General features: G+C 40.2%; 1 protein-coding gene across 1 annotated transcript; it reads left to right on the plus strand.

Annotated features, from left to right (window-relative positions):
• The first annotated feature begins 3,979 nt into the window (after positions 1-3,979).
• LOC116035376 (C-type lectin domain family 10 member A-like) lies at positions 3,980-16,310 on the plus strand. Its single transcript, XM_031278412.2, has 9 exons — positions 3,980-4,141; positions 10,151-10,240; positions 11,000-11,035; positions 13,074-13,142; positions 13,446-13,534; positions 14,954-15,118; positions 15,511-15,645; positions 15,806-15,917; positions 16,066-16,310. The coding sequence occupies exons 1-9, from the start codon at positions 4,021-4,023 to the stop codon at positions 16,128-16,130; spliced, it is 882 nt and encodes a 293-aa protein (XP_031134272.1). The 5' UTR covers positions 3,980-4,020; the 3' UTR covers positions 16,131-16,310.
• Positions 16,311-27,438: the final 11,128 nt, after the last annotated feature.

Consider the following 27,438-nt stretch of genomic DNA (forward strand, 5'->3'; position numbering starts at 1 on the left):
AACTCAGATTGGACAGATAGTCTAGCTAGCTGTCTGGATTTACCCTGCAGAGATCTGAGGAGCAGTTAATCATAGTCCTCAGAAATCCACCGGAGTTTAGAACGCCAACACAAAGGAAGAGGAAGGTAACGGACATCCAAGCGAAAAGAGCGTCCTCTGAACACCACAGGATGGCGCTGACACACATCTGCAGGAAGTCAGTTACACTCTGAACTGACTTTGTTTCACAGCGAAAAACGTTATCTCACACCCCGTTCCCTGTTCAGGTTGTTACTTCAGGCTGCGGCCAACAGTACACATGGCGGATAATTGCTCCTGAAAATCGTTATATTGTTTTTGGGACAATGCCATAGCTGATAGCTAGCTTGTCTTATTGTTAAACATACTGTCAAATTATATTTACTGATCGCCAACCGTGCACGATGTTATTGTCTTTGAATCTTGCTAGCATAGCGTTAGCTCCCTGGCTCGTCTGAGCTGAGCGGACTATAAATATATCCCATTGCTAGTCTGGTTGAGCATGCACCCCATGTACTAAGGCTCAGGCCTTGACGCAGCAGTCGCGGATTCGATTCCGTCCTGCTTTTCCCTTTCAATATTCAGCTGTCCTGTATAATAAAGGCCTAAAATGCCCAAAAAATAATCTTTATATATATATATATGTATGTTATTTTGGCAAGTTACCATGGTTTAATCTGGTTAATGCCCTGTCCATTGTCAGGTAGTTATGAACTTCGGCGGAGGCAACCTTCCTCGTCGCCGTTGTTTCTGATTTAACATAATTACCATCCAGCCAAACCACTGTGTGCAGATGGATACAGCGTTTTTAAGATGTAACAGAGCCTTTAATGGGGGAGCTAAAAATGGCCATGTTACTGCCAGTTGAGATACTGTTGTGTTAATAGAAAAGTATGTCATATTTCAGGGAGGACCAGTGCCAACCTCTGGCAGTCATAAGTTCAAGTTATAAGTTGAGTGATAAAGGAAATGAAAAAATGAGGAAGAAGAGAGAGAGAGAGAGAGAGAGAGAGAGAGAGAGAGAGAGAGAGAGAGAGAGAGAGAGAGAGAGAGAGAGAGAGAGAGTTGCTGTGTAAGCAGAGAGAAACATAAAGGAAGTATCTGATCAGAGATCAGCATAATTTAAAGACAACAGTTTGACCAACACCTTCATCACTCTCCAGTGGCTAAAATATGGAGATGGTTTGCCATAAAGAGGATCATCTATATGGAAACGTCCCTGACCCCTCAGCCAAGAGGGTTGAATCAAAGATCTGCTCTGATGAAGACAGGAAAGTGGCTGCTGCAGAGCCCGGTGAGAAAGAAATTCTTATGGTTTCACCATTATAAGGTTCAGTTTTAAAATGCAACAATGTTAACAGTAATCTCAAGGATCAAAGGATCACAGATCGAAAAAATATTATTGCGTGGCCATGCGTTATTAATGCCTGGGAACGAAATAAATAAGTCGTGGCTTCGACATCATCTTAACAAGTGTTACTTCATGCAGAGTCACTTGGTGGTGAGGGGCCATTGGCAGGCATCAGTTTGGAAAAGTGCAATTTTCCCATGATTACTTTTGATGCAGCTAACCACACAGATGCAGATCAAACTGAGATCCATTTTTACCAGGTCTGTTCATATTTCCTTCACTTTTTCGGTACCCTAAGTTTGAAACCAAGCATTACTATTTGACAAAGAGGAAACTCTTGAAACATATTTTCAAAGACAAGAAGTTGACAGCTGAAAAGGGTCAACATTTCACACTTTATTGTTGAGTGTGGCTGCTCTGAAGAAAAAGACATTGTACTGTTTTTGTACAAATATTCATACAAATACAGTTCTAAAGTATGTCAATTTGTGAGTTATTTATGCATCACAATCTACCAGCAGAGACTGAATGTGGGTGTGGTGTGTGATGTAGTTATAGAAGGTGGTGGTCATATTAGAGGCTTAGGGATTATAAAACATTAAACCATGGTCTGGGTGAATACTTGATTCTGATTGGCTGCAGAGTGTCCATAAAAAAGTGTTATAGGACACCTACTAAAGGAGTTCTGGTGAAACTGACTGTCTAACTAAATGTCTAAATGAATGTGCCACATTAAAAGAGAAGGAAAATGTGAATTCCTCCAGGAGGAGGGTCTGGCTAGTCCAAACCAATCACAATTGTCATGGGTGGCGCAAATCTAAACTCAGATTGGACAGATAGTCCAGCTAGCTGTCTGGATTTACCCTGCAGAGATCTGAGGAGCAGTTAACCATAGTCCTCATGAATCCACCGGAGTTTAGAACGCCAACACAAAGGAAGAGGAAGGTAACGGACATCCAAGCGAAAAGAGCGTCCTCTGAACACCACAGGATGGCGCTGACACACAGCTGCAGGAAGTCAGTTACACTCTGAACTGACTTTGTTTCACAGTGAAAAACGTTATCTCACACCCCGTTCCCTGTTCAGGTCGTTACTTCAGGCTGCGGCCAACAGTACACATGGCGGATAATTGTTCCTGAAAATCATTATATTGTTTTTGGGACAATGCCATAGCTGATAGCTAGCTTGTCTTATTGTTAAACATACTGTCAAATTATATTTACTGATTGCCAACCGTGCACGATGTTATTGACTTTAAATCTTGCTAGCATAGCGTTAGCTCCCTGGCTCGTCTGAGCTGAGCGGACTATAAATATATCCCGTTGCTAGTCTGGTTGAGCATGCACCCCATGTACTAAGGCTCAGGCCTTGACGCAGCAGTCACGGATTCGATTCCGTCCTGCTTTTCCCTTTCAATATTCAGCTGTCCTGTATAATAAAGGCCTAAAATGCCCAAAAAATAATCTTTATATATATATATATATATATATATATATATATATGTATGTTATTTTGGCAAGTTACCATGGTTTAAGCTGGTTAATGCCCTGTCCATTGTCAGGTAGTTATGAACTTCGGCGGAGGCAACCTTCCTCGTCGCCATTGTTTCTGATTTAACACAATTACCATCCAGCCAAATCACTGTGTTCAGATGAATACAGCGTTTTTAAAGCAGCCATATTATGCTCATTTTCAGGTTCATAATTGTATTTTAAGGTTGTACCAGAATAGGTTTACATGGTTTAATTTTCAAAAAACACCATATTTTTGTTGTACTGCAGTGCTCTCTCTCACTGCTGCAGATCCTCTTTTCAGCTGGTCTCTGTTTTAGCTACAGAGTGAGACCTCTTTTCTTCTTCTTCTTCTGTACTATCTTTGATTGCACTGCACATGCCCAGTAGCTCAGATGTAGATCATGTCAGCTAGCTAGCTCCATAGACAGTAAAAGAAAGGCTGTTTCTACAACTTTGGTCAGTTACAAGGCAGGATTAGCTGGGAGACTTCTAAATGAGGGCGCACATGGAAGTAGTTCTTTTGGAGATTATGGTGAACTTGTGTGTGTTGTAGCAGTGCTTTGCTATTGAGAACGAGGTAGCATGCTAGCGTTAGCATTAGCATGCTAACGCTAACACTATGAGCTAATGGTTGCTGTTAGCCTGCTCGTTTCGGCTTGTGACGTCACAAGCCGTGCCGATTTTGAACAGCTCACCCAGAGACTGAAGGCAGGACACATTCAGAAACCGTATCTCACTCTAAACAGCATGGATGTTTTTTTTTCAAAGTTTGTATGTGTGTGGAAGCACCAGAGACACAACATAACACCCCAAATCCCAGAAAAAGTGTTTTTTTCATAATATGGGCACTTTAAGATGTAACAGAGCCTTTAATGGGGGAGCTAAAAATGGCCATGTTGGGATACTGTTGTGTTAATAGAAAAGTATGTCATATTTCAGGGAGGACCGGTGCCAACCTCTGGCAGTCATAAGTTCAAGTTATAAGTTGAGTGATAAAGGAAATGAAAAAATGAGGAAGAAGAGAGAGAGTTGCTGTGTAAGCAGAGAGAAACATAAAGGAAGTATCTGATCAGAGATCAGCATAATTTAAAGAGAACAGTTTGACCAACACCTTCATCACTCTCCAGTGGCTAAAATATGGAGATGGTTTGCCATAAAGAGGATCATCTATATGGAAACGTCCCTGACCCCTCAGCCAAGAGGGTTGAATCAAAGATCTGCTCTGATGAAGACAGGAACGTGGCTGCTGCAGAGCCCGGTGAGAAAGAAATTCTTATGGTTTCACCATTATAAGGTTCAGTTTTAAAATGCAACAATGTTAACAGTAATCTCAAGGATCAAAGGATCACAGATCGAAAAAATATTATTGCGTGGCCATGCGTTATTAATGCCTGGGAACGAAATAAATAAGTCGTGGCTTCGACATCATCTTAACAAGTGTTACTTCATGCAGAGTCACTTGGTGGTGAGGGGCCATTGGCAGGCATCAGTTTGGAAAAGTGCAATTTTCCCATGATTACTTTTGATGCAGCTAACCACACAGATGCAGATCAAACTGAGATCCATTTTTACCAGGTCTGTTCATATTTCCTTCACTTTTTCGGTACCCTAAGTTTGAAACCAAGCATTACTATTTGACAAAGAGGAAACTCTTGAAACATATTTTCAAAGACAAGAAGTTGACAGCTGAAAAGGGTCAACATTTCACACTTTATTGTTGAGTGTGGCTGCTCTGAAGAAAAAGACATTGTACTGTTTTTGTACAAATATTCATACAAATACAGTTCTAAAGTATGTCAATTTGTGAGTTATTTATGCATCACAATCTACCAGCAGAGACTGAATGTGGGTGTGGTGTGTGATGTAGTTATAGAAGGTGGTGGTCATATTAGAGGCTTAGGGATTATAAAACATTAAACCATGGTCTGGGTGAATACTTGATTCTGATTGGCTGCAGAGTGTCCATAAAAAAGTGTTATAGGACACCTACTAAAGGAGTTCTGGTGAAACTGACTGTCTAACTAAATGTCTAAATGAATGTGCCACATTAAAAGAGAAGGAAAATGTGAATTCCTCCAGGAGGAGGGTCTGGCTAGTCCAAACTAATCACAATTGTCATGGGTGGCGCAAATCTAAACTCAGATTGGACAGATAGTCCAGCTAGCTGTCTGGATTTACCCTGCAGAGATCTGAGGAGCAGTTAACCCTAGTCCTCATGAATCCACCGGAGTTTAGAACGCCAACATATGCTGTCAACAACAGGATGCATAGTATCCTGGATCCATAAAATAACTGGCCTTTAAAAATAAAAATCTGCCTGCCTCTATGGGAATTTAACATAGGGGTGTACTTACTTATGCCCCCTGTATTTTAAGGAAGAACATTTATTTATTTATGATACATTATTCATTTACAAATAAAATTGGTGTCCTTGAAGGTTGGATTTCTTCCGTTTCATTAAGGCATTAAGATCAATGTCCAAAAGATGATTTTTTTATTCCTCTTTTTAGTCAACTTTAGCATGGGTGTCCTAATTTTTTCACATGACACACATATATATATATATATATATATATATATATATATATAGTGTATAGTGCTTGTTGTATACCGTTTTATTAATTTATTAATTCAAGGTCTTAAATTAAATTTAAATTAAATTTAAATTAAAAATGTTTTTATTATTGTATATATTACTCATATTACGCATATAGGCTACTAATGCAATCATACAGTTGCTCATTATTATATATTAGCACATTTATGTATATAGTGTATATTTATTTTAAGTTATGATAACCTATACTGTCATATTTTGTGCAGAATTGTTTTCATTGTGGAGATTGTTCACCTTAAAAAGTGTGTTTCCTGTTGTAATTGCAATAGTTGAATAACTGGATTCTGTTAAGTGTGTTTTTCAAATGCTCTAATGAAGGATTTGTGCAATTGAGAAATATAATTTTCTCTTTCACTTATGTTGTTGGAGGGGGAGGGGGGGCGCTCGAAGGGGATCTCGCCCTGGGTGTAATTCAATGTAGAACCGCCACTGGTTAAACATACTGTCAAATTATATTTACTGATTTCCAACCGTGCACGATGTTATTGACTTTGAATCTTGCTAGCATAGCGTTAGCTCCCTGGCTCGTCTGAGCTGAGCGGACTATAAATATATCCCGTTGCTAGTCTGGTTGAGCATGCACCCTATGTACTAAGGCTCAGGCCTTGACGCAGCAGTCGCGGATTCGATTCCGTCCTGCTTTTCCCTTTCAATATTCAGCTGTCCCCTATATATGTATATATATATATATATATATATATGTTATTTTGGCAAGTTACCATGGTTTAAGCTGGTTAATGCCCTGTCCATTGTCAGGTAGTTATGAACTTCGGCGGAGGCAACCTTCCTCGTCGCCGTTGTTTCTGATTTAACATAATTACCATCCAGCCAAACCACTGTGTGCAGATGGATACAGCGTTTTTAAGATGTAACAGAGCCTTTAATGGGGGAGCTAAAAATGGCCATGTTACTGCCAGTTGAGATACTGTTGTGTTAATAGAAAAGTATGTCATATTTCAGGGAGGACTGGTGCCCCTGGCAGTCATAAGTTCAAGTTATAAAAGTAGCGCAAAAGTCTGTTGTGCTTTTTATATACACTTTTCTCGTTCCCACGCCTAATAACGTTTGGCCACGAAATAATGAATCGAGGCCACGCAATAATATTTTTTCTATCCGTGATCCTTCCAAGGCTACCTAGTAATCTTATCTTCTACATTCAATGGTAGCAAAGCAATCTCAGGTTAAGTGCAAATGTGAAAATAGCTTTTGTCATTTTATTTTTCAAATATTTGCTTTTGATTAACCATTTATGCATTTTAACATCTTTTATTACCTTTTACGACCCAAATACTACCTATTTGTTTTACTTCATTTTCATAGGAGTGCGATGTTTATATTTTAAGGTCCAGGTAAAGAAAAAATCAGTTACATTTTTCTGAATACATTCTACATTTAAGAAAATACTTGTTAAAAACGTGTGAAAAGACACAGTAAACTGCAGTACTGAACTGTATTGTGGAGTGCAGTTCAGACCAAAGATTCACGAGGAGACGAGTGAACACTTGCAGCTACTTGCAGTGAGCCGTCTTCAGCGTTCTGTAGTGTACACCAATGAGACGTCTTCAGCGTTCTTAGTGTACACCAATGAGACGTCTTCAGCGTTCTGCAGTGTACACCAATAAGACGTCTTCAGCGTTCTGTAGTGTACACCAATAAGACGTCTTCAGCGTTCTTAGTGTACACCAATGAGCCGTCTTCAGCGTTCTTAGTGTACACCAATGAGACGAGACGTATCATCGCCATAGTAGGGATGGGCCATACCAAACTTTTTCAATTTGATACGATACTGATCCTTTTTATTACAATCTCATCGGTATCAATACAGAGACTGATCATTTCTTAAATGGGTATGTGATGTTTTTTCATAATGGCCTTTTTAGAAGAAAAAGATTATTACAATTAATGGCAAATCAGATTACACATACTTGCTATTAAAAATAATTAAAAAAAACCAAATATGAGTACAATTAAATAAAAATGTTTGTGCTCATAAGTGTAAACAATAGTACAGTATTTTAAAGAAATACTATGATGAAATAATAAAAAACAATAATTATAACATAGACCACAAGTTTTTCCAGAGCAACTTCTACACACAAATGACCTCATAAATACAGTACAATCTTACATTCTTCAGAAATCGAAACAGAAAGATCTTTACATTTTTATTTGCCTAATTTTGATTGATCGTGAAGATTTTCTAATCTTCTAAGCCTACACGGTAAAAAACAAGTAAACTTTTAACATTCTCCTCATGACTTTCAAAGTGTCAAAAATAGTGCATCTTCCTGTTTTTTTTTTAATCTTCAGGTGAAAATTAGCACCACACTACGTTATGTTTCCTTCCTGTCATTCTCCACCATTCTTTTCTCCACACTTCTTTACTCCTCTGTTGTTTCTTTGGCATGTCTCTCTAATGTTTGATGAGAAAGTGGGTGGGTGCGCCACAGCTGATTGTCTTCCATTTGGCTGAGGCATGTGGTCAGAGGGCACATTCGAGAGGACGTGACTTTGCTGGAGCTGACTGATTGGCCCCAGGACCTACCCCCATCACCACATCTCATGTTACACAGAACAGTATATATTCACATGTTTGAACAGAAAATCCTCAGAGCGATCCTCATGTGCATGTCTAGATGTATCAAAAATCCTATGATTCAACGAGGAATGGTAGAGTTACCCTGCCTGGAGGAAGCCCGGGGCCCCCGTCTGGAGCCAGGCACAGATGAAGGGATCGTCAGTGAGCGCCTGGTGGCTGGGTTTGCCACGGAGCCTGGCCGGACACAGCCCGAAGAAGCAACATGGCACCTCCCTCTCCATCCCAAGGGCCCACCACCTGTGGGAGGAACCGCTGGGGTTGGGTACACTGCCACACGGGTGGCAGTGAAGGTCATATATGCACCAAACAAAAGCTTGGTGTATTCGGCCTTCTTGGAGACCTTGAATGGAGTCCTGAATGGGGCTCAAGTGGGGGACTCCATAGTTCTGCTGCGGGACTTCAACACGCACGTGGGCAACGATGGAGACACATGGAGAGGCATGATTGGAACGGCCTCCCTGATATAAGCCCGAGTGGTTATTCATTGTTCACTTCTGTGCTAGTCATGGATTGTCTATAACGAACACCATGTTCGAACATAGGGATGCTCATAAGTGTACTTGGTACCAGAGTACCCTAGGCCGAAGGTCAATGATTGATTTTATAATTGTATCATCTGATCTAAAGCCATATGTTTTGGACACTCGAGTGAAGAGAGGGGCGACGCTGTCAACCGTAAGTTGGGTCAGGGGGTGGGGGCAGACTTTCAAACCTCCGGCAGAGCTTTCACGACAGAGTTTATAGTGTTAAATAACAATCTAGGTTGATGGCAACTGCTAGCTATGACAGAAGAGAGATGGTGCATCTTCGCCACCTTCACAGCCTTCTGGTATTCTGCTTGACTGTCCCTTAAAGGACAATTCCGGTGCAAAATGAACCTAGGGGTTAATAACATATGTGTACCGAGTCGAACGTTCTCTGGGACAAGTTTTCATGCTAATCGATTGTGTCTCTAGCTTTAAACAAGCTACCGCAAAACCGGTGGTTAGCTGCTAACGCTAGCTTTCGGGGCACTTGGTAAATCACTATTTTATATGATGGCACCCGAAAGTAAACAAGAAAGCTACTTTCTTTATAATCTATCTTTTTAATAAACTGTCTGTACACTTACAAAGTTCTCAATGCTTTGGTTTGCATGTAGGGACCCTTATTATGCTACCATTTAAGTGTGGTGCTATTTTGAGCCTTGTTAGTGGTATAAAATAGTGATTTACCAAGTGCCCTGAAAGCTAGCGTTAGCAGCTAACCACCGGTTTTGCGGTAGCTTCTTTAAAGCTAGAGACACAATCGATTAGCATGAAAACATGACCCAGAGAACGATCGACTCGGTACACGTTATTAACCCCTAGGTTCGAATTGTCCTTTAATAAACCCAGAAATACTTATAAATTGTCCTTCTTCCTCCTTCGTTGGATGAAACCATGTTGGTAAAAACGTTTTATTTCTCTGAATCACAGAGCGAACAACGCCGCTCCCTCTCATGCACTAGCTCACTCGACCACTCTCATGCGTTCTCTCCAACTCCATTTCGACCAGTTGACAGCTTGTAACTTGACCATCTGAGTTGCTATGAGCTGATTGTCTGTTGAAACAGATGATGTCCCTGACGTTCTAAAACCAGCCTCTGGCAACATTACAAACTGAGTCCCAGCGACACCACCAGCTGTTTGAGTGGAGCTGAGACGGGCCGGTTCAGACTGCTGAAACTTTTCCCTGCAACAGTTTTGTCTCAAATGTGAATCTGTGGTATCAACAGTTTTTTTACCATATATGTATGTTTCCTTATAAATACTCACACTTTATGTCTTTATATATATCAGTTATACATGCTATATTAATCAGATGTTTAGAGACTTTAAGTCACATAATTATAGCAGAACCATTAGTAAAGTGGCTTGATGGGTTAGGTTATATTAGGTCTCCACAAAATGAAGGTTAGGGTTAGGGTTAGGGTTAGTTATGTAACTGAAAAAGTTTGATCTGATTGTGTGTGTGTGTGTGTGTGTGTGTGTGTGTGTGTGTGTGTGTATGCGTGTGTGTTCTACATACAGGTATAAAACGGTACAGGCTGGCTGCTGTGATCCTTGGACTCCTGTGTGTGCTACAAGCTGCTCTCATCATTTTCCTTCTTCTTTCTCTCTGTGAGTATTCTGAATTTGTTACTAATTTAGCATCTCACTTCTGTAACAGGAAAGTTAAAACGGAAACCACCTCAGTTCCAGTAAAGTCATTCTCTTACAAGTTATGGCAATCACTTGCTCTAAGAGCATTTAGAAACATATTATTATGACTGTGCAGTAGGGTTGGACAATATGACCTGAAATTGATAATCATATAATGTCATAATCATAATTTAATTTTTTATTTTAAAATAATATCCTTTACAACACTCACCGTATTCTTACAGTAAACATTGTAATCATTTTTAGTCTTGAACAATAATTTACTAGTTTTTTTCAAGAAACTCCATGTTGGAAATGTTGTTTTACATTTATTGATCTCTTTAATCACATAATCCAACTGAAGAGAGACTGAGAGTCCAATATTGGGCAAATGTACCTGTAAAGTTCCTAGTTAAATACCATTGTCTTAAAGTGTCTTTCCAAGTCAGCATCATTAAGTAACAAAAGATTAAAGTTGTTTGTGACGCTGTAGAAGAAGATCAGACATTATTATTTGGAGTTCCTGATTTGTGTTCTTGGTTATTAAAATAAAATTAAACCCTTAAACACTAAAGTCTGTGGTCCCTCATATGATACAGCCAACATCCAGATGTGTCATTGACACCACCTTGGCTCTTTGTTTCTTAGAGAATACAAGAAGTTTGTCTTCCCAAAGTTAAACTAAACAAACTACTATTCTGTTGAAAATAATGATAACCTCTCCTCTCATAATGACAGTTTCAGAGAGAGACGAGTTTAAGAGAACCAACCTTGGTAAGTACGATGATGAAACTACTCCAATAATCAGGGTTTAGATCTTAAGGGGTATACAGTAAGTCCAAGCAAGGTAAATATAGGTGTTACGCGTGTTAAATATAACGTGAAATATCCCAGTTAAATCCTGTCAGTGAGGACTGATGAGATGATTTCTCAGGCAGAACACTGAAGTGGCAAACAGGAGCAGAAAAAAGCTACAAGAAGAGTGGATAACAGGGACTTTGATTCATCATGTGGACAGATACATTACTCTGCATCAATGTTAATGCTGCTCTGTGTCTGTTGCATATCTATAAAGGAAATTGTTTTGCTAACACATCAGCCAATAACAACTTCACAAAGTCATGGTTGTGTGTGTTATCATGTTCCAGAAGTCTTCCGTCCCCAAGTGGCCAGGAAATGAATAAAGGGAAATTAAAGAATTAACCAGTCACATTTGTCAGCCAGTAAACTTTGAGTCCAGCACGAAATAGGTCACAGGATGCTAGATGACAAAGGGACATATTTGAACCAGTAAAAGGTAACTGTTAACAAGTATTAAAGCAACACTAGAGAACTTTTCCCGCTTCGGTCCCCCTACAGGTTGTCTCATTGGAACTACAGCTTAGGGATGGGCGTATCGATCCTGTGGTATCGATAGATCGATATACTCACACTACTCATTTGGCATTGATTTCCTTAAAAAAATATCGATATAAACTAAAAAATAATAATTGGGGGTGTATGCATCACTTTCAGCTGTTTTAGATTACTTACTTAAATTACTATGTGCCGGGACACCCCTGTACCTGGCGGCGTATTGAGCTGGCCCATGTCATGTGACAGGAGACGAGCGAATGAGCGTCAACGTGCGACACAGCCGACAGCGACACAGCCAAGGGCCTGAAAATGTGTATGTTTTTGTTCATATTTAATTTATTTCATTCATATTTATGTTATTTATTTTAATTTTAATTTTATTATGTATTGACCATAAAACATTTTGTATAAATGGTCTGTATTTGTCTTGTGATTTGTCTTAAATGTAATAATATTTTTACTGACAAAAATTGCCAATAAGAAATTAACGGTATCGATATCGATGAAAATGCAAGAAAAAGTATCGGTATCGTATCGAATCCTAAAAGTGTGGTATCGCCCATCCCTACTACAGCTCTTGCTACCCAATCTGGCAAACTTGCATGATATAATGTAATGGACAATTCTGCTTCCAACCTGTAGGGGGACCGAAGCGGGAAAAGTTCTCTAGTGTTACTTTAAACTAACTACCTATAATTGATAGATGAATGAACTATGTAAATTATGTGTTAAAGTGAACTGTCTCTTTAGTCATGGACTGGGCATTTACTCTCTAACTGAGACGTTTTGGGAGTGATTATCGGGGATTTGCCAACAGTTGTTGTCAACAGTTACCTTAATATAATTCTGTATGAGGCGTTTTCTTTTGTGGGGTGTAAATGTTTCACCAAAACAAGTTCCTTCCCGAGATGATTTTGCAGAGCCACATCGCTGCCTCCAGAGTTTAACGCCGCCCAAGGCGATTGTGATTGGTTTAAAGAAATGCAAACAACCCCTGACCGTGTTTTTTCCTATGTGTAGTGTATGTGTGGAGGGGCCAGACCTTCCTCCACAGAGCTGTAGAGATAGGTCTGGCAATGTGACACTAGGATTGATATGATCCTCCACTGTTGGTGCTTTGAATTAATCAGATCATTTTAGACTATGAAGTGCAACTGGCTACTGTGCAGATTAAAGAAGTGTATAAGTGTAGATCTCTTAATGAATGGTAACAGAGTGCCACATCATAATCAACATTTCTTTTTTACTATGCAGTAACATTCAATAACACAGCAGTTTCAGTTCTGTGTTCTTACATCGTGGAGAGGATGAGATCCAAAAACAAATCATCTTAGGATCACTAGTGATCACTGGTGCAGTTACAAGAAAGCTAATGATACGGTATTAGATGAAGAAGAGGAAAGAAACCCCCTGTCATCTCTAGATTAATGCAACAGACATGGGAATTCTGTTTCAGATGTTGAGGCTGGTTTCAAAAACCTGACTGAGGAGAGAGATGACCTGAAGAGGAAGCTGAATAACTCAGGTAAGTATGATGATGAATTCAATAATCAGAGTTTGGAACCAAAAGGGCGGTAGTCTAATAATGGGCAAATGCGAGTTATCATTTTACATGGAAAGTTCCCGGTAAATATTATGATTGTCCTAAAGTTTCTTTTAAGTCAGCATCATTAAATCCCTAAAACATCCAGATGTGTCATTGACACCGCCTTGGCTCTTTGTTTCTTATAAAATACAAGAAGTTTGTCTTCAAAAAATGAAACTAAACAAATTACCTCTACTCTGATTCTGTTGAGAAAAATGATAACCTCTCCTCTCATAATGACAGTTTCAGAGAGAGACGCCTTGAAGAGAACCAACTTGGGTAAGTACGATGATGAAACTACTTTTACCATTTACTCTCTAACTACGGACAAAGTACATCATCTGGCTGCCGCGTCTATTGGGATGAATCCCATCCCTACTGAGCCACGTTTGGGAGCCACGTTCCCAAAACAGATTAAAATTGTCAATAAAACCTATCTAGAACCTATATAGAATGTGAGCATATTCAGAGATCAATACACCACAACCAGTTACATGCATGCTTACCAGGATTATGGCTTTAGAGATCTCAGGTTTGCGGGGAGATCATCGACATCGGGACGAATGTAAAAGGAATACAGAGGATGACCATATACCGAGTTGTTGTAGCGACATACATGAGATTTACAGAGGCAAATGTAGAACGTAACTGAATGATTGAGAGCACACTAAATAAGCGATGTCAGAAAAGATAAAAAGCAGCTTGCCTAGTGAGCCCCATAGAGAATAGACGTGCCTGCCTAAGTGCACGATTAACCTTAATGCATGTATAGAAGTAAAATGATGCCCCCGGCTGTCTGTATCATTGAATTTACGGTAAGTAGACCCCAGAGACGCAGAGGAAGCTACGGTTGAAGCCAGTGTTTAGACGGCGCCCGGAACTCTAGGCCGCAGCAACCTGATTGCATTACCGGTGGGCGACAAACATGAATGAACAAATATGCCCGAAGAGACAACTTAACTTTGATGGGTTGGATGATCCAGCTGAGTTGAACACGGCGGTTCCTCTGCCGTGATGAAACCGACCGAAGTACATTTAATGCCGGCGGCTGAGAGTCGGCTGCTGGAGGCCAGCTGTGCAGGTCAGAGCAGGGCCGTGCGGCGAGTCAGGTGCTGCGAACGAGGCAAAATCCCCGGGACTGCAGTCGTGTGGAAGTAACTTGCTGGAGTGAAATTGCGCTGCCAGGCTGCTACCGTTGCACCCACGTGCATGCGCCAGGGCAGCGGAAAAACTGCTTGCAGGACAAGTGCGAGAGAGAGATATCCTCTAGGATAGACATCAGCTGCTACCAACGCGAGACGGGCCATGAAAAGGTGAAGTGAAGTTGTGCTCTTAACCTGAAATGACAACTGAGCAGCAGAGAGAGACAGATTTAAAACAGGGATGTCATGCTGTGATTGGCTTGTGAAATGCAAGGCCACTTCTGATTGGTTAGATAAAAGTGAACACCTCTACAGCTGTTCAGTTTTAGAAGAGAGAGAAATGTGATTAAGTTTAGAAGTCTTCCTGCAAGAATTTACGCTGAGCTCCATTGACCTCGCTGTCCCTGGCTGTACGCCCAGATGTTAACTTCCCGTACATCTGCTCTTGACTGATTGCATCACACGGAAAGATATATTACATCCTGATAGGGATTAGGGAGAAAACCATTATGTTAGGTTTCTGAAAGAAGGATGGGAGGAGCTTGTAGCAAAATTATCTATATAATGTATTAACAATACAAACAGAAGATATGCAACACTGCCTCACAGCAGTTAAAAAACAAAAGTGAGCTTGCTACGGACAGACAGAGGTCGATCAACTTCACATGCTTCACTCAACATTGTCTTGAAGGTCCCTGCCCTCCTGGTTGGACTCAGTTCGGCTCTCGCTGTTTCAGTTTCAACATCCAGGGAAAGAGTTGGACCGATGCAGAGGTACAGCAGTATTATCGAGACTGTCCTGACCTATATTTAGATTTCTAGTGGCGGTGTCCTCTAGTGGCCATAGTAGTTATGACAGGAGCAAAAAAGAAATCACTTTACTTCCTGCTTTGCTGCTGTCATAACTACTATGGCCATTAGAGGGCGCTGCACTATAAACCTAAATATGAGTCCTAATTGCTGCTTGAGCAAAGGACTTATGGGACTGTTTTTTGGGGGAGGACAGTCTCTAAAAGTATTAATACTTTGTTACAGTAAAAGTCCTGCATTGTCCAAAGGTATGTCAGTATATAAATGAGATGTCGTGAGATCGCATCTGTTAAAATTGTGATTAGGTTTATGTTTTTTTCTTAAATGTTTTTAACCTATTATATTGTCTACATTAGAACTTCTGCAACTATGATGGTGGGAATCTGGCTTCAGTCCACTCAGAAGAGGAACATGTATTCCTCAGAACCTTCATTAACCAAGTGACCGGTGCAAACCAAACTTCCTGGATGGGAGGCTCTGACTCAGTGAAGGTGAGAGTTTTATCATCACAGGAAGTGATGTCACTCATCTCTCAAGCTATCGAAAAAAATGAAATTTGATGAAAGAAATAAAGAACAGAAAGAGGAAAATTACTCTAAATAAAACAACAGAAAAAAAGGAGGATCCTTTCTTTCTCTCTTTCTCCTCCAGGAGGGCGTGTGGATGTGGTCTGATGGATCCACATTCGACTACAAAAGCTGGGCTTGGGGGCAGCCTGACAACAAAGGTGGAGATGAGAACTGTCTTCAGATAAACTATAAGGGTAAAAAACAACAACATATAAAACATCTTGTCTTTTAAATAAACATGATGATCCAAAAATGATCTATAAACGTATAGCAGGTGGTCGTATGTTCCAGTCTGAAAGATAAAAAGTTAAGACATTAAAACTCTGGAAACTCTCTCTACAGGAATGAACTGGAATGACGGGCGGTGTGACAAAATGTCTCCTTTCCTGTGCTCCAAGAAGCTGTGAGGCCTCCCACCATCATGATCTCACTACAGCTCATCTCTAATCTCTATTGATTGACTTTCAGTTTGTTCTGCAGACAGAAACAGCTCTCCGCTGACAGACTCACTTTCACTTGTTTATTATCTGAAGAGTTAGGAAACGGTTCACATTTGAGTTTTAACATTAGAAGGAAACTGACTCTCAGGCAAAAACATAATCAGTTATTGGACTTTTAAAGAAAATGCTTCTGATAAAACAGGCCTAATAATGTAGGTAATGTAATGTAATAATGTAGGACGGTTGCTTGACATTATCAAATGCTTCTCTCACAGCTGGCCTGCCGGCAGTTTTAATCACTTCAATTGTACTTATAGTATCAAATCATAACAAGAGTTATCTCAAGACACTTTACAGATAGAGAGGCTCTAGACCACACTCTATAATTTACCAAGACCCAACAATTCCAGTAATTCCCCCAGGAGCAAGCATTCAGTGTGACAGTGGTGAGGAAAAACTCTCTTTTAGGAAGAAACCTGGGACAGACCCAGGCTCTTGGTAGGTGGTGTCTGATGGTGCTGGTTGGGGGTGTGATGAACAGTGGCAATAATAGTCACAATAAAGATAATGGAACTATGACTAGAAATAGTAGTTGTAGTAGTTCATGGCGTAGCAGGGCGTAGAGCAGGACCACGGCGACAGCTGCAACCATGATTTAGGTGCCACCCTAATCCAAGGAAAACTGCTGGGAGAAAAAACATAAGGACTCCGGGGAATAAGCTCCCCTATAACGGCATAATTAAGAGCTGGTTCAAGGCAAACCTGAGCCAGTTCTATAAGGGTTGGTAGATGAATCTGACGACTATGAAGAGAAGCAGAGAAGATCCAGCTCTGCAAAGTTGCAGATCTTTTAGCTGCTTCTTTGAGCTCTTTCTCTCTCTTCTTCAGTTGTCTTTGTTGTGAAGGCACACAAAACTAACATTAGGCTATACATTTTGTTTTTTTAAATGCAAAATGTATTACATTAACCAGTTGGGACATTCATTTATCTTTTCATAACAAAATACGGCGACTTTCACTAAAGTCACATCTGATTGTTGGTTGAAAACTCAAGTAACATATTGACTGTAAACAACGTATAACCTAGCATGATCAAGATCAAGAGCCCAAACCATCCCATCCCTGAGTCTCTCTCTTCTCTACAGAACACACGCTAATGTAACAGCCTGCTGCTGCTACATAGGCTGTCATTAGCTTTGGTTGATAACGTAGCATTTTACCTTAATATAAGGCAATGCTGCGCGACGTGATGCAAACGTTACAAGCTGAAGCTGCACATTATTCAAAGCTCAAGTGGATTTTTTTGGTTACTATTCACACGGCATTTGTCATTATCGCCATAACTTTAAAAACTCACATGAAAGCAGCTAGAAAAGGGCTTTGCTTTCCCTCTCTTTCATATGCAGTACTCCGTATGAGAATATAAACAAAGTCATTTAGGCTCTTTCACCAGAGGGGCAGCTACGCAAATCAGTTGCTTGGGCAACAATAGCCCGTACCTGTGCACGTCCCTGCACTGCAGGTTAAAAAAGTCCTGGTTTAGAGGCACATTACCGCCACCATGTGGACTAGAGTTGTGTAATTTTTCACTAGTCTCACTCGGCTGAGACAAGTGTGACACCTTGTGGTAAAATTCAGTATACCGGTTTGGTCCGGTATTTGGCTTAATATCAAACAGTTGACCATTATTACCGTTATACCACAGTTTACCAAGTGTTCCCCATAGTAGACCTCTGTTCTTCTACTAAAGAATATTCTTTATTAATCCCATGTCGCATTTCTTTGGCACCTAACTACTTCCATATTTTTCAACATAGAAACTTCATACAAACATTAAATTGTTCAGTGCAATTGGGAGATGCAGGCTATCATACAGAATTTTCATCACTTTTCTGAAATATTCAAAATTTTCCAGACAATTTTCCCCATTCAAAAAGTTCAAAACTGAAACATTTGCACACTTAATAATTTCTGTATAGGATCTTATTGTCATATTATCTCTGCTGTTTTTTGCTGATAACATGTTATCTTATTTGTGTTAAATTAATAAGTAAAGGAACATGAAAACTAGAGATCGCAATTTCTGAGAAAATTTGCTTTGTGAATGCTGGATGCTGATATATATATATATATATATATATATATATATATATATATATATATATATATATATATATATATATATATATATATGTGGGAATCAAACAAAATAAAGACAATTTCTGAGCAAGAGCAACTTGTCAGTTATTTGCATGCAGTGTGGTATGGTCACAACTTGATCTGGCTGCCTGCTAATTTTTAGAGACTCTGTGTAACGTTTGACAGACGCATTTGGCTGACGGTCGCCAGTTAACATGGTCTCTCCTTAAACCGAAACACCGGTGGAGACAAAATGTCTCAGTCACTTAAAACAACCACTAACTGGCTTCTCTGTTAGCCTACAAGCTAGCACACACTGACTTTAGCTTGTGCTCTGGAGAGCTATGTCTGGCAATGCTACACTAACTGCTAACGATGCTAGCGGGCTAACGATGCTAACAGCATTGGTATCACAACTTCTACAAACTGTGTGGATGTAAAACGATATTAACACACACACACACACACACACACACACACACACACACACACACACACACACACATATATATGTTTACCTTCTGTCCGGTTCAGTGAGTGTAATCAGCGGTCCGGTAACGCAGAGTTTTTACCGGAGAAAAGAACAGATTCTCATCATCATCACGGATAACGGTCATTCTCCTCTTCACCGCGGAGGGCCCGCCCCTCTGCCCTCACAACGACAGCTGATTGGACGGGAAGTTAACAGCAACCAATAGAATTAAAGAAGGTCAAGATATTTAAAAAACAACAACCAACAACTGTATTTTACTGTAACACTGAAGACACATTCAAAATACATTAAAACGGTTAAAACAGTTACAAAACAACAAAAAAATAATAATAATTATATAATAGGGGAGAGTGGGGTAAGATCAAGCCCCCAGGAAAAGCACCATGTCTAAAAGCCACCATGGGCTTAGTGGATAACGGTGGTACTGCACCCCATGGCCCAGAAAGACTTTTCACATAGACTTCGCATGGCGAAAGAAACGTCTATATTTCAGTGGGTACTTTTTTTTTGGGGTACATAAACTAACCAGCCCGAACAATTAAAGGGTCCTTGTTTAAAACGTCACGTTTTTAACATTTTTAACATTCATTAGTAGAGTTATTAAACTAGGTATGACGAACGCGCATAATGGACGCGAGCAGAGCCGCGGGACTGCGCCCGCCCGCTCACATGACTGTTCTCCCGAGGTCCTGTAGCTGTAATAACGGATATAGCTAATGGTTGTAATTCACCATGTGTTCTATTAATACGTCCATGGTATTATCTTATGATACACCCGAGGGAAGTATGTATGCTGTAAAGCCTGTAACGTGGATGTAACGTCATGTATGAAGCGTTTCCCAAACTGGCGGGGCTATCGGCCAGTAGCTATTAGCGGTAGCTAGCATGGATGTATTAAGAGAACTGTAATACCATAATTAGCTATATGCCTACATAACGTTACTTCTTTAGGTCTACTATCTATTTTCCCCTGAATGCATCATGTTACCTTCATATATACCTTTAACAGCAGCCCCCTATCACTGCTGGGAGTGGGAATGAGATGTTCATTGTATGAAAGCATCATATCAGTTGAGTCAGACAGCCAGCAGGTGGCAGCACAGCACCTTCTCTTTCTTTACACATGCTCAGTTCAGCTTACAGTTCACTCTGTTGGCTCGGTGTGTTTTTTAATTCAACAGTCACAGTATCACAGTCAGGGGCGTAGGAATGAGTTTAACATTGGGGGGGGACACATATCGGAAACCTGACAGATCCGTTAATGGTTTGAACAGAAATGTCATAAATTAACTACACTGCAAAACATTCACCAACATACATTATTCTACTAAAAAGATACATTTGTAAAGATAAAGGAAAACACATTTTGAATGGCAGTAATTAACTGATAAATATCAAATCAATTATCATCAGGCCTAATCATCCAGTTTTGTAGATTAATAAATAGCATATATTGATCAACATTAGAATTCAAATTTTCTGAATACATTTTCTTTTCTTAGTTGTATCTTATGCCTCAATGAACAGACACAGATACGTGCAAAGGTTAAGGTGAAAGGCAAAAACAGCATCAAGAATTTTAACATATAAACCAACTTATTTTTACTCTCGAGTGTGATATCCTTCCACATTTCCACTAATTAACTGGTGTGCGAAGGTAAAGGTAAACGAAAGACATTAGAATGGATGTAATGAACTGATAAATATCAATTCCTATGTAGTTTTCTGTTACAAATAAAAGTTGGATAGCACTGTACAGCCCTGCATTCAATAATTTGCGTGCTGTGATTTTTTTCAGTGTCAAACATGTGCCGTGGCACACAAAAGGTTGAAAAACACTGGCCTAGGCAAAAGAGCCAAAATGTGTTTTCCTCCTGTCATTTGCAGCCACAAATATATACCACCTACCTGCAGCGCTGGCTCTCCCTACATCACCCTCACCAGTGTCACCACTGTTAGTTTCCAGCTGAACTTCATCTGATCTCTAATATGAAAGCAGTGGAGATGAATAAGGTATAGAAAAATACTGATGGGAAAGCTAGTGCAATATTAAAATCATGTTTGTTATATTATTGTTTAAGTTAAACCATGTTCACTTCTTATCATGTTCAAACCTTCCTCTCATGATCAACAAACTAAAATCACAAAATCATCTCACCCTTCATATACCACCTACCTGCAGCTCTGCAGTGCTGGCTCTCCCTACATCACCCTCACCAATGTCACCACTGTTAGTTTCCAGCTGAACTTCATCTGATCTCTAATATGAAAGCAGTGGAGATGGATAAGGTATAGAAAAATACTGATGGGAATGTCATGAACAAGCGAAAAACACACAGACAGACTAACTCCTTTCTAGATGTGGGAGATGTGTAACGTTGCTCGTTTTCAAGTTACATGGGTTAAGTTAATAGAAAAATCATGTTCTTTTACAATCATCTTAAATACTGTTTTTAGTGTCAAATCGCTTTTGTCCATGATTACATTACTGGAAAGTCCGCCATATTTTCGCCAGCCAACGTTGGCTAGTAACGTTAATAGTAACAACGTTTACCTAGCAAGAGTGTACTAGTTAGATGTTGAATCACATCAGCTTAACATCAACAAGTCTAACGTTAGACAGAAAATATAATTATCCTCCTGGACAAAATTATTACCAACTCCTTTCCTTTCTTCCTTTTCTTCCCAATGAGAAAGAAATCACTTAAACTGAGCTGCTGCTGTCTTTCAATCTTAACCTCTGACGACCTGTCACCAGCTTCAGACCCCCGCTTCCCAAACAGTCTGAGCAGTTGAGGGGGCGGGCCGGTGACAAGACGCTCTGTTGCGCTTTCAAAATAAAAGCATGCGAGTTAAAGATTTCAAAATCAAATATTTTTCTCCTCCGCTGTATAATTTTTGGGTGGGACAAATGCGACTGTCTCCAATATTGGAGGGGACACGTCCCACCCGTCCCCCCCGGTTCCTAAGCCCTTGATCACAGTAATGTTTGGGGGACAAAATGAAGTGCATCAACATGTCAACACACAAACATGACATCAGTGTCCAAACCAACATTTAATTCATTTCAGAAACATTCTGCAGCAGAAAACTAGCCTGGGTAAACCCTGACGAACTTCCGGCATATTTGAGATTTGCTCTGCAAGTCAGTCTGGCCAAGAACCCATTCAAACCCATTTCCAATGTCCCCAAAATCGAGGCACCAATCACAACCGCTGAGGCGGGCTTTACGCAACAACGATAGTGCAGCGACGGCGAGCAGCTTTTTGTTTACATTCAACATGACGGCTACCAAAGAGCAGCGTCACCTGGATTGTTGGTCTGATTGGTTAAAGGACTATCCAATGCGCCCAGAGGCATTTGAGCGGCGTCCGTTGGTGACGCCCCTTTGGAAATGAACTGTCAATGAACCTTTCCCAGACCCACTCTCAGTTACAACTGAGAAGGGTCTGGGGTCAACCAGGCTAGAGAAAACAGAACAGAGAGCAAAACTCAGACAGTTCAACTAAAATGGCCGACAACACGCGGACACCATTGTTAAGGTGCATGGCAACAACACAGAGATATTTAAACAATATAAACTCCACAGCAACTTCAGACACACACAGCAGAAAGAGTGTTTGTTCTTAGTGCACACGGGCACACACACACACACACACACACACACACAACGCTACGTTTCCTAGCAACCGTCCTCTGAACAGTAGCATCCATCACAGAGAGCGTGTTGTTGACCTCACCTGTCTGAACGTGAAGTGGGAGGGTCATCCATCAACATGTTAGCATTTAGCATGTTAGCCTCAACCAGCATGCACCTGTTGGTGACATGGCAGTAGGTGTGTTTGATTTATGTCACCTAGCGTGCTGGGAGGGTGGGGCCTGAGCTAATTAACCCACCTGTTATCCCTGATAACAGTCTGTAACTGAATAAATGTACTCAAGTACTGTACTTAACTAAACGCATTTGTACTTTACTTGAGTATTAAATAATGTACAGCATTTTAATAACTAAAATAATGTATAAGTATAAGGAGAAATTAAAAAAATATATTCATTTTGAGCATTTAAATGTATATTTCCACCAGACTCCATTTAATTAAAATAGAAATATTATGATTATTAAACACACTTATTTCAAAGTGGACAGAAACTAAATAAAACTATTAAAAGCCGTCTTGGTTCATCTTTCCACTGTTCCAACAATCACCACTCTGGTTTGGTTGAAATTAACCCTTAATTCACACATTTACATGTGGAAATATGCTGGCTCTATACACGCTAAAAGTACTGATTATTTACATGGAGTCTGGTGGAAATATGCTGGCTCTATACACGCTAAAAGTCCTGATTATTTACATGGAGTCTGGTGGGTTTGGTGATGGTGATTTCGGGGCTGTGTCATGTTAAACTAAAAGGATCTTACTCTTTAACTAAAAGCTCTATCTCTGTAGGTAATGTTGTCAGACTCTTAGAATAATAATCTGAGTCTGTCAGCGGCAACAACAGAACTTTTAGTGGATGGAAACTTTACCTTTTAATTAGGAGTTTAAACACAGACACAACAGGAAGAATAAATCCATCAAATCAAGTCACTAATAATCAGCATGAGGCCTTGTTTTATTTCATTTATTTGCATTTAATTGTTCCACATTCCAAAACATTTAAAACAATTCAATCATTGACGTTATTCTACAAGTCAGATAAATAAATCAGCTGTTTGCTTTCTATTTTCTGACTGTGTATTACATCATCAGTGTCTTTACTTTCAGTCTGAACAGACCTCAACAGATTTAAAACCACATTCAGTCACAGAAAATACAAACAGTGAATATGAAATGTCAAACAAAGATTAATGAATAAATATGATGGTAAACTACAAAACAACAATAACTGGAGAGCATACAATTAAAAATGCATGTCTCTGTAGCCTTCCTATGTGGAGATATGTCCGTTTCAATCCCGTGCACCAGCCTCCTGTGGGCTAGGCGTTGAAGTACATGGTCACCCTGCATTCCCTTATGCACGTCACCCTGAAGAGCTTGAACCATGTATTTTATACATCCTAACACCTTTTAATTTCATCTGCAAGGATGTGGAGGAGCTCGATGCAGACCTTGTGATGCAAGTGATGAAGATTGCTATCATCGTTGATGGGTGTGCAACCATCGTAGTCGAGGGAACCAAGATCCTACAGGGGATTGATGTCGCCAGATCCTGTGCTATGCTGATGGGATTGATGTCGCTTTGCTGATGGGAGTAATCTATGCTCTTAACCTTAGCTATCCCAAGCAGTTGAAATTTACCTTTGAGGCATTCCAGAAGCTATGCTATGGTATTTTCTAGAGCGGACTTGATCAACCTTGCGTGAGGGAGAAGCTCACATCACACACACACACACACACACACACACACACACACACACACACACACACACCACTGTCTTTGTGGGGACCCGTCATTGACATAATGCATTCCCTAGCCCCTTACCCTAACCTTAACCATCACAACTAAATGCCTAACCTTAACCCTTACCCTCACCCTAACCAGAACCTAATTCTAACCCTAATCCTACAACCAAGTCTTAACCCTCAAACAGACCTTTAAAGTTGTGGGGTCCAGCATTTTGGCCCCACAAAGCTGTCCGGACCCCACAAGTATACTGTATTTCCGGTTTTTGGACGAATGTAGTTAAACAAGAACACACACACACACACACACACACACACACACACACACACACACACACACACACACACACACACACACACACGTTCTTTTGTTTCTGTGATAGTATGAAAAATCAGTGGAAGTTATCAGCATAGAAAAGGATCTCTCTGTTCTCTGAGGGTGTTAGTGTATTTTGAACTTTATATGCAGTGCCTTCTTTTGCTGGATATTTTTCCTGGAGTTAGTCAGGAGTGTGAGCAGTCTGATATTGATGAGAGAAGAGATGATGATGTGAGTACTGCCAAAGTTGATTGAAAGAAGCTTTGCTCATTTGATGTTGAAATTAGTGCCTTGAATGTCCAGCCACCTGTCTTTTGTTTTGGATCATTTTCATGTGTACAAGTCAAAGGATGGTGATTCATGCACAGGGTTTTACTTCATTTTATAACACTGTTCCTCCTCATAAAGCTTCTGAGTACATGTTTTGTGTCTTAGGAGAATGTAGCCTACAAATGCTGCTGTTTGCACTTTTAAGGATTTAGTGCTACTGTTAATTTTAATAAATGGTTCTAATTAATATGAATATTACTGTCTGAATTTCTGTTCTTTTTGAGCACCTTTAGCTGCTGTCCGGTTGCCAGGTTTTGACATCCCCCTCATGCCTCTAAATACTCCTAGCAACCTTTCAGAAGGTGTTTGTCATCTTCTTGCTGTTTTCCCTCAGGCACCCTCAAACAAACACAAACACACACACACCATCCTCATCTTCCTCAGATTGTGTTGTAATCATTTGATTTGAACTGCTTCTTGCTTCACAAAGACAGCAAGGCTCTGTAGCTACACCTAATTTCTGGGGGGTTCCTGCTGAGCTTGGCTAAAGAATTGTTCTCAAGGTCATGACAGAAGAGCAGACACAGCACATGGTAAGCCTGAATATCATTTGGAAAAAAAGTCTGATCATTAATGGTGTCTGTTTATATTTTAAAAATTGAAGTCCTCTCTGAAGTCCTTATTGTCCCATCAAAGATCTCCAACTCTCTTAGACAAAGACCCAACTGTCTTCATGAGGCATTGCATCACGATAGCCTGTGTTTCCCAGGAGGCTAAGTTGCTCAAAACTCCAACCTTGGTTGTTTTGTGGGCGGGAGGAGCCCGCAACCAAGGTTGGAGTTTTGAGCAACTTAGCCTCCTGGGAAACACAGGAAAAGGTCCTTATTATAGGACAGGGCTCAACTTAACTCTTGCAGAGATCAACTTAATTATTAAGTTCATGTTACTTAGAAATGTGTTTTATTGTGGCCAAAAAGCTTCTTCACCTAACTTAAAACATGTTGATCAACTTAAATACTTGCATTCATGTTGACAATTATTAAGTTCATGTTACTTAGAAATGTGTTTTATTGTGGCCTAAAAGGTAATTCACCATACTCAAAACATTGCTTTGAATTAATGTAATTCTGCCAGCAGTCTTAACTTAAAAATTCTAGTGGAAAACGTTAACATATTTTTTTGTTGTTGACCCAATGTTTAATTTTTTAGAGTGTAGAGGCCGTTTCCCCTGCAGGGAGATCACAAACTGAGACCTAAGTGTCCCAATAGCCTCAGGCAATACTGTCCGCACACACTGTGGACACACAGCACTTTGTTCAAATGCTAACACGCTGCTGGCAAAACGGTTAAAGATGGAAGCTTGGGGTACGTCGCTTAAGCCTAATTGAACGAAGGAATTATGGTATTCTTCGGTAGCCTGAGTAACTTTAACCGTTGTTCATGTGAAATCTCAAAGACAGCCTGATGCTTTGTTATACACTATTTGTAGCTGCTGTTTGACCTATCAATTCCTGTCGATAAAGTATAATAGGGTAAATCCTGTATAGTGCATACACTTGTAGCTATTATGTATCGTTGGAAGTCCCCCAAAGGCCACAGTATAGTTCGAACACTGGTGATCAGACGTCCAATCCCATAGAATATCAGTATCAATGACCGTCAGTTGCTGTATAGTGTGGTCACTCTCCATTTGCTTTAATGTTTAAATCTTCTTTGCGTGGACAGGTAAAATAATATTTAAATTCCTAAATCTCTTACAGTTAATCTTCTGTAAACATGAACCTTAATTTGTCTCCAAAATGCATATATGCAGTAACTAAGAAATAATTACACATGGCGGTGCAACATGGCGGGCTCTGTGAAAGAGGACTTGCTCCCTAGATATGAAGGGCTCATTCTAAGCTAACGAAAATAACAACAATTCTTAGTTTCAGGTGACTATACACAAATGAAAAATCTAAAGAAAAGGTGCTGCAAATCTGTGTCCGTTTTAAAGCTTTCAAATGAGCTTTTTACCTCTATCTTTGTTCATTCTTTCTCTTGACTATCATCTTGTTCCTTTTTGATAGACTTTGTGAATCCATTTACATATATTTTAAAATGTATTGATACTCAAAATACGGCTTCTCTCTGCGCCCCTGCACAACAACCTCTGACTTTGTAATCATCTACTGTCGCCTGTCAACATAAGAAACTGTTCCTTTCCCTTGCTACTACTCACAATTCCCCATCTCTCCCCCACTCAACATCATTAAACTAAAATGGCGACATGGAGATGGAGACAAACCTCTTTGTGTCTTTCAAACAGGGCTTCCTGAGACAAAACTGGTCTGTTGTTTGTGTGTAAAAGGCCCTTTAGAATGATTGTGGCAATATGGCGTGCATCTGAGAGGTGGGTGGAAGACCTGAAAGCAATGTGAGCAGTCCGTTAGTGGGTCTAGTGTTGGAGGAAGCCCCCCTGATCTGATGGTATCAGCGCCTCAGGGCAGAACAAATGCTATCGGAGTGCAACACGCCCAAAAACAGGATTGCCATCTCTGGCCATGAAACTCAGAGTAGCCCAAAGCACAGACACACACAAAATGACACAGACACCCAGATATACACAGGTATATAAGGCTGACCACTAAACAGAGGTGTTAGGTA

The sequence above is a fragment of the Sander lucioperca genome, chromosome 12, assembly GCF_008315115.2.
Source record: "Sander lucioperca isolate FBNREF2018 chromosome 12, SLUC_FBN_1.2, whole genome shotgun sequence".
NCBI lineage: Eukaryota > Metazoa > Chordata > Actinopteri > Perciformes > Percidae > Sander > Sander lucioperca.

What these genes read in the sequence shown, in the direction of transcription:
- LOC116035376 (XM_031278412.2), top strand. Translation starts at nt 4,021, where the DNA reads ATGGAGATGGTTTGCCATAAAGAGGATCATCTATATGGAAACGTCCCT. An exon ending in AGAGTTGGACCGATGCAGAG is followed by an intron (nt 15,119 to 15,510) that starts GTACAGCAGTAT and finishes TGTCTACATTAG; the next exon opens with AACTTCTGCAACTATGATGG. An exon ending in TCTTCAGATAAACTATAAGG is followed by an intron (nt 15,918 to 16,065) that starts GTAAAAAACAAC and finishes CTCTCTCTACAG; the next exon opens with GAATGAACTGGAATGACGGG.